General features: G+C 36.9%; 1 protein-coding gene and 1 non-coding gene across 2 annotated transcripts; both read left to right on the top strand.

Annotated features, from left to right (window-relative positions):
* Nucleotides 1–4,762: 4,762 nt before the first annotated feature.
* TRNAL-AAG (transfer RNA leucine (anticodon AAG)) lies at nt 4,763–4,843 on the top strand. The gene has a single exon. It is a non-coding gene; the product is annotated as a tRNA-Leu (tRNA).
* Nucleotides 4,844–8,472: 3,629 nt separating this feature from the next.
* Nucleotides 8,473–10,607, top strand: LOC110753579 (D-mannose binding lectin protein with Apple-like carbohydrate-binding domain-containing protein). The gene has a single exon (XM_021954510.2). The coding sequence runs from the start codon at nt 8,748–8,750 to the stop codon at nt 10,260–10,262; it is 1,515 nt and encodes a 504-aa protein (XP_021810202.2). The 5' UTR covers nt 8,473–8,747; the 3' UTR covers nt 10,263–10,607.
* Nucleotides 10,608–13,886: the final 3,279 nt, after the last annotated feature.

The raw sequence follows: 13,886 nt of genomic DNA, 5'->3' as shown, positions 1-13,886 counted from the left end.
TATTTTTTTAACCGAAAAAAAAATTGATATGGTCAAACTCAAAACGAGGAAATACTGGTTAAAAACTTAAACTTATGAGAATCTATTTTCTCTGTCATTATCAAAAATTCTGTGAAGAAAATAGCTATTAGCAGTGCTTTAACCCCCTCCCTCTCTCTCTATCCTATTTCTTACACTGAACAATAATTCAATATTATTCCTTGCTTAATTAACTTCATGAATGTCAGAATTTAATATTTATTTACATTTTGTATTATTAAATGGAAATTAAAAAGAAATGGGTCCAAACGAGCTCCCAAAATTTTAATCATACAAATAGTCCAATGGCCAGGAATTTGCTCCCAAAAGAATGGGTTTTTTTGTTCGAATCATATCAAATCTTTGAGACTATCCCATAATTTTCGCATAGTATTTTGTGCCCTCCCCAGATTCCAGATGCCCCCACAGGAAGACAAAAGAAATTTATACAAATATAATAATAAAGTGAAGGAAATCAATAATTTGGTAGCCATTTATATCTGATCATACTCATACGGTACCATTATGTAGCGATTACATGTATTTTCTTATATAGTATGCTCTTTACTTGCACCCCGAAGGGAAAAAAGAGAAAAAAAAGAGAGCAGAGTTCTAGTATATATAATTTGCCTTTGGAGATGCCCATCTACGGCTTATGGTTTTGGGTATAAATATAATCCAAGTGAGCTTCTGCAATCAACCTTCTCTTCAGACACTCTTCATCTCTGTCATCACATTCTTCTGATCCCATCAGCTGCAATTAATTACCACCCAAGAAACAAATTGAAGAAGAAGATCAGAAAATAAACAAAAATTAATGAACATGGTACAGAAATCACAGAGAAAAAACTGAAAGCGAAGGAGGAAGGGGGTTATATTCTCACCTCTATAGGATCATTTGTTGCAGATAATGAAGCTTGGTTTTGTTGCAGAAGACGAGCATGTGATGAGGTGGAGAAAATAAGAAAAGCTAAGAGAGAAAACATGAGAAAGACTTGGTAGTTTTGTTTCATTGCTTCTCTTGTATTTTGGCTTTTGGTTGTGCTTTGTGTTTTGTGCTTTGTGTGTGTGTTCTGATAAAAAAGTAAGGTGGAGCAAGCAATGTATAAATAGGACGAAAGAAGTAAACAAGTGCTTCCCTTCAGTCACATGGAAGGACCCAAGCAAGCAGTTACATGCAGTACAGTTTGTGGGGTCTACCCACTTCCTTTTTTTTTGGTTACATTGGAGGAAAGAAACCCCACTGGGGTTCGATCCTGGGTGCCATGGGGGGAAGGGGGAATCCACCACCACTGTGGTGGGAACCCATTGGCGTCTACCCACTTCCTTCATTTGTTTATAACAAGCGATATTAGAGGAGTTAGTTTTCTCATACACACACTGTCAAGGTTCTATGGGGATTCAACATGACACGATTGTTTGCAAATGTTAAAGCCCTTTTCATTGGACTAGACCCTATTAGCGTTTATTATTATAATTTTTGTTAAGTAGATCATCACGATAAGCATATGACATTATTATTATTATTTGAAAGGAAACTTTATTGATGAAATATTATAAAACGTACAATGGATAACTAGAATAGCAAAAGCGAATCTTACTAAAAATATTCGCTCTTTTAATTATAATATATGAGTAACATGTGCCTCATAAAATTGCACACTATCCAAGCATGCAGTGGCAATCGGCCTACACAAAAGAAAATGAAAGATTATTGAATAAAATGGTCCACAAATAAGATAGACATTAAGCTAATTAGAGGGTTGGTGATGTGATAAGTACCAAACCACAGTGTCTACGGCAGTGTGTGTGTGGATGTAGGGACTTGCATTCTTTTACTTGTTTGTCATTTTCACGGTAGTCATTGCGGTCCAACCAAGTCAATAGAAATTTGTAAACAAAACAAGAAAGATTCGAAAGTGAGAAAGAAAGAAGCCTCACGGCTCAATGCTCCGATGCTTCTTCCACTTTTTCTTCAGAGATAGAAAGTGAATAGGCATAATAGATGTACACCCACCCACACAAACATAAAGGGTCAACGAAGTCAACTTTTGGTGACAGGCTTGACATGCAATCTATGGCCTACAGCTGTTTTCCCTTTTTTGGTAATAATTGATGATAATTGATAACTTTTTTAATTCTGGAAATTTTTACTGGGCGTGTAGTTCAAGTAGTTAAAAACAATTACTTCAACACGTAACTATGATTTTTTCCGTTTTCTCATGAAACACACATAACACATTGACTTCTCAATAGGGTTTTCTCTGATCACAGTCTTCAACAGCCAAAGTATAAGCAAATTGAGGTTATATTTATATATGTGCCTAAAAAATTGGGTTTGGTCTTCTGGCTCTAATTAAGGTTTTGCCCCATAATTAGCAAAACAAGAACAGGAGCTTTGAAGTTCCAACAGTGCTTAACCCTTCATTCTCATTAATGAAATCAGGTAAAGAAGAATATAGTAAAGTGCATGTGTAAACATGAAGAACATATTCTTTAGGTCCACAGTTTTTCTTCCTTTTAGTCCATGTTTTCCTAATTCCAATGGAATATGCCAAGGGAAAAAGTTATAATCATCCCATGATTCTGTTCCCACACTACCTTTGCCCTGCTTTCTCATTGTCCTCATGGCCTTTTAAGCCTTTAGAGGGGTTTTGATCTTGTCGTGTCGTGTCTTGTCTTGTCTCGGGCATGTTTGTTTTTGTAGAATTTCATAATCGTGTCGAATACTAATAAACTTTAATTTGACTTGTTTAATTAACTGTTTCAAATGGCATGATTAATAATATCAGGGGTATATTTTTTTCTCTGTTTTTCATTCAAAGAAGTTGCAGTAGAAAAGATTTATATAGATTCACGGATTATTTGGAAGATTTTGACCACATCTTCTAGATGCTCAACAAAAACTAAGATGTCAGATCAAACCCAAAAACAAAAAAACCAAAATTGAAGATGGACTTTTAGGGCTGGAACTTTGTCACTTGACTTTTAATTAAAATGATCACTGTTCTGAACTTTAAATATATCAATTATTTAAGCACTGTTAACCATCTGTAAATTCTTCTATTTTGTAAAACTTCTTTTTCAAACTTACCCTTTCATCTCAATCTCGTTTTAAGTACAGTTATCAATTGAAGTAAATCACACTAAATTTGTGTCATCAAATTATATGTATGTGTGACAACATGTTTCAATATATTGTCAAAAATAAGTGCGTTTTAAAATGAGTTCAAGTTTGAATTAATGAAATACTGTCATATCATTTGGTGAATAAATTTGATAAACGTAACTATCTTATTTGTCAATAGAAACGGACTGGATCAAACCTCACTCGACAACTCTCACAACGGTGGTTACCCATTCTTTCCCCGTTGCAAACCACATTGGAGACATAATTTTTACTGCAGTAAGACATAATTCATTCGAGCTTGGTCTTAATTTAACCCTAGCTAGTCGGCCATGAACTCGAAATAGACAAACCCTTTTGACAAGTAGTATCCTACTCAGATCCACATCACTAGCTAGGCAGTTTTTCAAAAGGTTTGACGAGTAATTTCTAGTCTTTATCCCATGATATGAATATGTACCTTAGAATTGAAGACATGGTCGGTGCCCATGTGTCCTTCTCATCTCCCCTTTTTTAGATGATTATGGGAAATGTACATGCTTCCCTAGGCCTGCAAATTGACATAAAGTAAGAGAATTAAAGCACCTTATCACTTATGGGAAATTATCCATTTATATTAGAGAATTAAAGCTGTTTAATGTCATTTTCATAATCTCATAATTTGTTAGAATTATGAAGTGATAGGGTCTTCACAAGCAGAAAAACTCTCTTGTAACGAGGATAGCACTGTTTTGCTATTCCCAACCAATAATGTAATGACACGCGTAATAACTTTTCCGCATGTCAATACCCTATTGGCTGAAGATAGCAAAAAATGGTATCCTCGTTTCATGAAAGTCTATCTCCTTCACATGGCTCTAATTAAGAGGAGATTAGATTAGACCTCCCATTGACTCAAACATAAATATGTTCTTTTCTTAGGTAAACTTTTTTGTCTCTTTTGTTTTTAAGGTCAGTGAAAGCTACAAAGCACCAATTACATTCATTGCATTTGGCACAAACTTATAATCTTTGAATTTGAGTCCCAAGTTGAAAGCAAATGTTTTTTTTTTTTTTTTTTATAAATGTACAATCAATGCCACTGCGGAGGGGGAGCCCTGGCAAGAGGGGGCCCAAGCAATCAAAGACAACTCCAGCACAAGAGTTCCAACCCGAGCAAACAGTGAGCCTCAGCAACCTGGGCAAGCCCACAGGCAAGTTCAGCCGAGCTGCTGCATGGGCAAAATGACACAATGCTGATGTCATAATGACGTCAGCAATAATAAAAAAATTGAAAAACAACAAACAAAAATTTCATAATTTTTTTTTAAATATAAATATCTAGCCATATTCTTTACTTCTCACACCAAAAACTCTATACAAATTCATCTCCTCATATCTTATGTGAATAGTGACAGCTCTTACCTTGCCCTTGCCCATAAGGGTGGAAGTGCTCTAACTATAATGTTGCTTAAATAGAATTTCGGATGGGTATACAAAAGAAATATATTAAACATTTAATTAGGATGTAATTTTGCCTGAGAAATAGATATTTAAGATTGACTGAAATCCTTGATCTGCGTTTTTATTCCCTTTTGTCAATTTATATTTCTCGGCTTTTCGTCTCTTGTCAACAAGGTTGAGATGGCCGAGTTGGTCTAAGGCGCCAGATTAAGGTTCTGGTCCGAAAGGGCGTGGGTTCAAATCCCACTCTCAACATTCTTTTTGTATTTTTTATCATTTACATCTATCTATATTTTGGGCCAATGCATTTGAGATATTTAATTTAATTGAAACGGCCCAGCCCAGTACGTTTTTCCCTGTCAGAACGGCCCAGTACATTAAAAATATATAAAGCAAAAAGAGATTTTCATATCTCATAAAGATAGAGCTCAAAGTCTTTGGCCAATTGGTTTCATTTTTGAGCTGATATTTATCGGAAATTTATTATTGTTTGCAAACCCGATTGGTATCGTATCTATTTGGTGGCGGCTAAGCATCCATGCTTTTGACTGAGCAGGTAAGTTTGATAAGGATTTGCTTTTGTTTATGGACCATATTAAAGGAGGCTTTTAGCGTCGTATATAATCGGCTTTCATGCTCCATTATTTTCTAGAGAATCAAATTGGTGCTTCAAAATAGTGACACCATCTTCCTTTCTTATAAAATGTCATTTAATGAATTAGGTTTAACTTCACCAACCAAGAATTTTAACTTCACAACCAAAAAAGAAACTCACACACACCAATTAACCATCAAGAATTTTAACTTGACACCATCTTCTTATCGCCGGTTAACCGTAATTGGTAATTCAGCACCGGTGCCAAAAATCTCTCTACCCAAGATTACGGTTCGTTATGCGATTTTAAGGGAAATCCGAACCAACCCAAACCAAGTGCACCCCTAATATAAACTTATATAAGCATAAGAATCCGTAAGCTTCTTTGAAACAATAAAATAATGATCGAGTCCGAGCGAGACACAGCATTGAAGGAACACAGAAAAACCGTGACCACGCTACATACATATCCAGCCCAAGGTATATCCATAGGAAAAGTTGATATGTGTGTGTGTGTTGAGGTAACATAAAGAAAGAAACATTCACGGGTTGTTGTGAATTTTCTGCAGTTGCGTGTAGAAAGAAACACCTTCAAATAAACTATAATAAGATAACATAATCTAGAAGGAAAACGAAAGGAGATATTGACATGTGCATGAACAAAAAGTAGATATAGACTATAACAAAGAGAAGTGTATTGTATATTCTTTATGTTCCTGAATATCGAGGTGGTTAAGTCACAGACAGTATCGATGTTAACCAAATAACAGTGAATCGTTGGTCGGTCTCTCTTAAATCAATTCTTACCTAATAAAGCACCCCTTAAGCATAGCTGGCCAACTTGTACAATTTCCTCTTGATGTTCCAGGTCATGATCCATTATAGTTTAACTAATCTAACTGATCTAGAATCTTGATGAACTGAAGCTTCTCCTATCACATGCCGACTGTTTGACCTCTGCCTCATCAATTCTATATTAACTTCAGACAATCCTATCTGGGCAGGGCACAGCTCTCTGCTTTGTTGCTAGACAACACCAACAGCTGCTTCAGCAGAAGCTGCTAAATTTTGTTTATTATTCCATAATATAGTTTAAAAACTCTAAGCTTCTACATATTCTTGTCTTCTTCCCACACAAAAAAAATCAGGCAGAATTAATATTTTACGTGTCAAATTACAAATGCAGTGATATCTTTTATCATGTACTTTGTTCTTGTTAATATGGTGTTTATATACACATGGGGTGACACCATAGTGGAAAAGTGGGTCAAATTCTCCCCTTCCCTCCTCCTCTCACAAAATGCGCCCATGTTTGATTCATGTAGAAGACAAATTTGAGACAACCCAATATAATTCTCCCCCCTCCCCCTTACCCCTGTGAATGACGACAACAAAATGGTGCTTATATTTATATGCATATAATTGCGTTGAACATATATGATTTGTGGTGTGTTTCTATATTGCTCTAGGGCCATTACTTCACGTGTGCTGAGAGGGAGAGATATAAAAAATATATATATATATATATACAGGCAAAAGTCAAGATCGAGCTAGACTCTGCTCTAGAGAAAAGCAAGGCTTTGAATGGAGGGAAAAACGGCTGGGAGATGTGTAAAGGTCAAGGCCTTAAGAAATGCAGATCAGAGAAGTGGAAAGCAGAGGAGGAAAATGGCTTTAAAATATAGGTAGGGAGATCAAAAGGTCAAAAACTGATCTGAATGTTGGAAGAGAGAGAGAGAGAATGAGATGGGGGCATATGGCTTCGAAGATAAGAGTAAAGAGGGTATGGAATATACTCTTAAAGGTCAAACAACATACATGACGCATCTGTACTCTATTAATGGTAATATTGAATCGAGATGAGATTGGAGTTTTTCCCACTTCGTTTTCATATAGTCAACTCCTGATTCAATGCGATGGTGTAGATGTCAATCCAGCGCGCGCCCACCTGATGATGATATCTTTTTCTAGATGCACCATACTATATACTAAATATTTCAAGAAACATTGATCTATGTAAGTTTCAACCTTCAAGAACTTAAGAACCGATTTACGAATTTAGAACCTCAATACCATTAATTTAAGATATATACCTTAAGAACCGATAAAATTGGCTTAACTCAATGTCATATGGTTGTTGCACACATGGCTATTCCGAGAAAAAAATTGAGCAGAGGAAGTATCCTATTGTACATGAGGCAGAATGAGTGACATGTATTGTCCAGTTATAATATACCATATGTTAACTTACGTAATTTATTAATAGATAATTGAATTTAACCTATCATTCTATATACCACTTGCAAGTTCATTGGTTTGATTCAATTTTCTGAAGTGTTGGATGAGGATGGCATAGGCTGCATGCATATGCATATGTATCATGTATGCCTTCTTAAATATTCAAGGTGCATGGAGTAGCAAGTAGCCTACCTCAACAAACATATCTAGAATCTCAACCATTTATAAATGCCAACTCTCCCCCTGCTACTTTTTAAAATGGTGAACTCCAACACCCATCTATCTAAGTCATAAACAGTTGTATAGTAATAGTAAAGAAGGCAACTAATCAACACCAAAATAGCTTGACTAATTATGAACATTCTAATTGTCGCCCATTTTTAAAGTATAACATACAGAAGTGCATATGATATGAGAAATGAAAGATGATATTTTTACGTTTGTTGGCAGATGCCGTTGACTAAGATCTTGATGATGAGGCCTTGCTGCTTCCTCTCTAGTTGAGGAAGTTTACTAGCTCAACCAAAGGTAGGGAGAGGGAGAGGAAGGGTGCCGACAACCCTAGATATCTATTAAAAAAGGGCAGGCTAGGAGGTTCTGTTACTGAACTCGAACCCACTAAGCGGGATCCCTTGCTTGGTCTTATAGCTCAAAAAGGAGGATGAAGAATTGGGAGCCCAGTTCCTGATGCCAATAAGGGGTATTAGACCCTACCAAGAAGAGTTCTCATTCACGGCTAACTAAGCATTCGTTCGGAGTTGACAAGGGAGAGGGCTTACGTTCCAACCTAACTTCCAAAATTTAAGGTTTTGCGGGGTCTTAATTACGGAGTTACAAACTTATGGAAAAACTTGCACTTATTTGCCCTCCAAAACTAATGGAAAGGTCTCAAGAATACAATATTCCATTTTGTTGTCCATCAAATTTAAATCCGTCTTTTTAAAATATGGAAACCCTAACAAATATATGGATCAGAGCAGAATTTGCGTTGAAGATATGCAGAGTTGCAAAACAATATTGCAAGTTGCAACAGTCGAATATGGAAGATCTAGTCTATAAACTTCATTTATTTGCTTTCAGTTTCAGCACTGATCCACATGTTGTGTTTTCAAATTACTTTAATTACTTCTCTTAACAATTTGTTAAAAAATATGTTAATTAATTCGTAAACAACATTATTCAGTTGCTTCTTTCTAGCCTGCAACTCAAAATATTGTTATATATGAAGCTTGCTGCTGCCCTTTTGTTTCCTCTCCATGGCTGCTTTTGTTCTCTAGTCATCACTCTCTCTCTCTCTCTCTCTCTTCTCTTCCATTCTCTTCCACCATGGAAACGTTCACTCACTTTGTGACTCGTTTAAGTTCAACTCAGCTTCTTCTTATCGCACTCACTCTACTACTCTACACACCCACATGGCCATCTTCTGCTGCCGCCACCCAAACAGAGCTTCTCAGAGACTTCAAAGCCACTCCCGACCCTTCAATCCAAACCTTCCAAACTCTCCTCGCCGACCCAAATGGCAATTTCTCACTGGGTTTCCTCCGAGTCAACAAAACCCAACTCGCTCTCGCTCTCCTCCACGTGCCCTCCTCAGACCCGCTCTGGCTCGCCAACCCGGCCCAGCTCGCTCGCTGGTCCGACCGCACAACCCTCGTCTTCAATGGCAGCCTCGTCCTCTCCGATCCTCAGGGAAAGGTGTTCTGGTCAACTCACACCCAAGGCGACCGAGTTGTGCTCCTCAACACCTCCAACGTCCAAATACAAACCCAGAGCTCAGTTCTATGGCAGAGCTTCGAATTTCCCACAAATACCCTCGTCGAGAATCAGAATTTCACATCGGCCATGTCCCTCGTCTCCTCCAATGGGCTCTACTCAATGCGATTGGGGAACAATTTCATGGGTTTGTACGCAAAGTTCAAATCAGGCTCAAACTCAGACCAAATTTATTGGAGACACAGAGCAATGGAAGTCAAAGCTGAAATAGTCGAAGGAAAAGGACCGATTTACGCCCAAGTCAACTCGGACGGGTTCCTCGGAATGTACCAAACTGGGAACCCAGCGCCGGTCGATATTCAACCCTTCAACACCTTCCACAGACCCGTCAATGGCCTCCGCAAGGTCCGGTTAGAACCGGACGGAAACTTCAACGGGTTTTACTGGGACGGGTCCAAATGGGTTCTGGATTTCCAGGCGATTTCTCTCCCCTGCGAGCTCCCCAGCCCCTGCGGTGCGTACGGTTTGTGCGGAGCGGGGAACGGCTCATGCTCCTGTTTGGATAACCGGACGGAGTTTCGATCCGGTGAGTGTTTTCCGGTTCAGTACGGTGACTTCTGCAGCGGCGGATTGGGGGAGATTAGTAACTTCTGGGTTATACGGAGGAGCGGCGTGGAGCTGCCGTACAAGGAGTTAATGGGGTACCAAACGACGTCGTCGTACGGGGAGTGCGAGAGAGTTTGTGAGAGGAACTGCAGTTGCTGGGGCGCGGTGTACAATAACGCATCCGGGTTTTGCTACACCATGGACTACTCGATCCAAACGTTGGTGGCAGTTGGGGATGAGAGCAAGATGGGTTATTTTAAGGTGCGGGAGGGTGCAGGGAGGAAGAAAATGAACGTGGGTTTTGGGGTGGGGATTGGGGTGGTGTGTGGGGCCCTGGTGATTTTTGTTGGGGTTGCTGGGGTTTGGAGTTTTAGGGCGTGGAGGAGGAAGAGAGGAGGAGGAGGAGGAGGAGGAGGGGTGAAGAGGTTTACGGGTCAAGATGGTGGGCTTTCACCTGGCCCGTATAAGGATCTCGGATCCGCAAGCTTTAGGTCCATTGAGATGGGAAATAATAGTAGATAGTGACGTAAGGAATGATGACATTTTTTTTTGGGGTTTTGCGGGTTTTGGGGATTGGAGTTTGACCGACAATGATGTTGATCACTAAACTCTTTTTGTTTTGTAATGGTGGGTGGGTGGGGCCAAATATCTTTGTTTTTTTCCTGCATTATAGATGATTGGGTGGGCCCTTGCCTAATTTCAGTCATAATGTATTAATTTTTGCATAGTTTATAGATATTAGTGCGCCTTCACATGCCACTTCGAATGCCTTTGTATATATTGATCAAAGTTGTACAAAATCTTGAATATGATATGAGTATCATAGATCAAGATTGAATTATGGTATACTTCAGATTTATGAGTGGATGTCCATATTTTTATTAATGGATGGATGTATTGATAATCTTTATAATATATTAATAACATATCGGTATGTTTCGCTGTCGATAATATGAAACTATGAAAATCATATAAACACTCATGCAGAGAGAAGAATGAATTGTAGAATATGAAATTAGGCAATTCTAAAATTTTGATAGCCACTATTAACATTAGTGGTCATCTATAAATAGAATGAGTTTTTATTATTATGTCATTTGTCATAAAAGAGAGCATTTAGAATTTTTTTTGTTTTGTTTCGTGACTATAATTTATCATGTTAAGTTGGGTGCATTTTAGAATGGTTCAAAATCCAAAATGAAGATTTTGAAAGAACGAAAAGATGAGTTTTTAATTTTAATTTTTCGTGTTTTTAAACACTACAATGAAAATAGTGTATGTTTATATTCTTAAAATATACAAAACTCTGATGCTATGCAAGTTGGAAGTGACAAAACACAACCAATATTTCAGGTGCAATATATCCTGTAAGTGATATTGTGACTTGTGGAGGAGGCAATTGTAAATTAGGTGGGGGAGTTGAAGTTGTTTATCATTGGGAGGGAGTAGAGTTTAGTGGAAGAAAACAAATATGGAGTTGACTGACGCATTGGATGACATGTTTTAGATTGTGATCCAACACTAAATATCTAAGAGATTGGGAGGCCAATAGTTGGGTAGCACAAAGATGCCTTCATTGCAATTTTTAGAAGCCATCTTCTTCTTTGAATTTCGTTTAAATTAATCTAGACATTCTCCCAACTATCACATTAGAGATTCTACACCATATTAAAAGGAATAAACACCACCACCTCCATTTTAATTTGTTACAAACACAACTGCTTCACTCCCTGCCATCACTAAGAGCACTTCCACCCATTTGCCATGGCAAAGGGTAAGGGCAAGGCAAGGGTTGTGGTGTTTCCACCTATTGCCATGGCAACCATTATTCACATGAGATATGAGGAAAGAAATTTGTATAGAGTTTTGGTGTGGGAAGTGAATAAGTATTTATTTTAAAAAATTCTGAAATTTTTAGTATTTTTTAATAGATTTTTTTAAGATTTGTTTTAATATTTTTTTCGTTGCTGACATCAGCAAACCTAAGCCTAGGAAAGCGTTGTTGTTGGAACTGCTCTAACATCATCAATAATAATAATAAAAAGAATATACTTACAAAAAAAAGCAATACCTAAAATAAGTCTGCTTCGGAAACCGTCATGAAAAGTAGAATCAAAGACCACAATATTAGCTTTGAAGCTCTTCCTAAACGAAAACTCGTCATCTTGGCTAAGAGTAGTAATGGGCTGATTGTGAACAATGGAGGAACCTTGTACTTTCATTGATCCCATTGACTCAAAAAGGACCAGATACCTTACAGTAGAAGAAATGGTTCCAGATGTAATGAGAACCTGTTGCAGGGAGAACGGGAGGAAGAGGTCCAGAATTTTGGCGGCCAGTTAGTGTTACCCCACCAGATTGAGGACCAGACGACTTCTTAAGAGGTTCCACCAGATTGGTCCTGACTTTGATAACAAAATTCTATAGAAGTTACTCCATTTATTCTCTTCAGGTCTGGTGGAGATCAAGTAATTCTATCATAAAAATTTGAACATCAATAAACTTACACAAGAACCCCAAGTTCTGAAGCTAGCTCCATAAACATTCTAAGCAGGGAGTGTATATCATTGTCTATATGTTATTGCCCTAAGACACCAAAGAGGATTATTCTCATTGCTACATATATAAGAAATAATCTGGAATTGATAGATCACAAACGGAAAGATAGACCGCGAAAATAATCAAGAAGAGAGCACTCATAGCAACAGATTGCCTAGAACTTTCAACAATGGTTATGGGTAAGAAACTTGAAAATTTATGATTTAATTTTACATGAACACTTTCTAGGCCAATGAATGCAAAATTGTGCTCAATTTCAGATGCGTGAATTCCACCAAGATCTCCCATGATGAAATGCTTAGTTACATAAACGCAGGAAGAATAAGACAGTGGACAGACCTATGAGATCCACCCCTGGGAATAGGCATTTCAGTCCTCCATTCCTTTTCTAATGCTTTTCCGTCTTTATCCAAAGTTGAGATGCTGGTGCCAACCTGAAAATTACTGAGTTAAAACCATTCAATCTACTTGTGAACTACATAAGAAAAATTATATGATATGTTTTGGACTACAAATACTTACTAATGAAATCTTACACTAACAAATTGATTTTCCAGTTCACACCATCAGTACAACATTTGTGACGGATATTCAAATTTATACTCACCATAAATGCCAAAGATTCATATAATTCTTGGCATAAATGCCAAAGATTCGTATATATTTAAAGAGTATAGCCCTTCGAATATGTTAAAAGTGTAGGCGAGCGGATATACTCATTAAATATATTCAAATATTTTAAGTGTATAGCCGAGCGGCTATACCTAGAATATATATTAATATTTAAAGAGTGTAGCCAACATGGCTATACGCGTCAAAATATATTCGAATATTTTAAGAGTATTGCCGCGCGGCTAGACGTTATTAATATTTAAAGAGTACACCGCGCGGCTATACTGCACAAAATGGCCTTTTCTGATTGCTTTAATTAGTAATTATGTTTTAATTATTTTTTATTTAGTGAATAATTAGTATTTAAATATTTTACTAATTTCATAAATTACTTAATAAATAGTAATTAATTATTTTAAATTATGTTGTCGACTTTGTTTTTTATTTTTATTTTATACAAAATTAGTTTGTTTAGTTTAATACTAGCCTCTCTGCACGCGCTTTCGCGCCTGCGAGAGGCCTTTTTTTAAAAAATTTAAATTTTATTTTAGAATTAAAAAAGATAATGAGTAGTTGTTTTCCATAAAAATAGGATCCATTATCCGATTTTTCTTTTAATTTTAATTTTTTTAAATAAGAAAAAGTGTGAATTTACCATATTATCCTCATTTAATTAATAGTTTCAATTCCTAATGTTTGCATTAACTAAGGGCATTTTCTGGTATTTTGAATGTTTCACCTTTCTCTGCCTTTTGCTTTATAGTTTAATATTTACAATTATGTAATATCTTAGTCTTATTTAATGATATTAATTATTCTTTATTTAATGAGCTTCAACAAAATAACCAAACAATAAAAAGTATAATTTTTCCCGTATTTTGACACAAGCCAACCAATACCCAAATGAGAATTCACATAAAAACGCAAGATTTCAACAAGATGATAACAAAGAGCCAAGCAAACCTTTCCCGGTAC

The sequence above is a fragment of the Prunus avium genome, chromosome 7 (assembly GCF_965620075.1).
Source record: "Prunus avium chromosome 7, drPruAviu1.hap1.1, whole genome shotgun sequence".
Lineage (NCBI taxonomy): Eukaryota > Viridiplantae > Streptophyta > Magnoliopsida > Rosales > Rosaceae > Prunus > Prunus avium.
The sequence above is the reverse complement of the archived record's forward strand: the minus strand, read 5'-3'. Positions and strand labels throughout refer to the sequence as shown.

What these genes read in the sequence shown, in the direction of transcription:
- LOC110753579 (XM_021954510.2), top strand. Translation starts at nt 8,748, where the DNA reads ATGGAAACGTTCACTCACTTTGTGACTCGTTTAAGTTCAACTCAGCTT.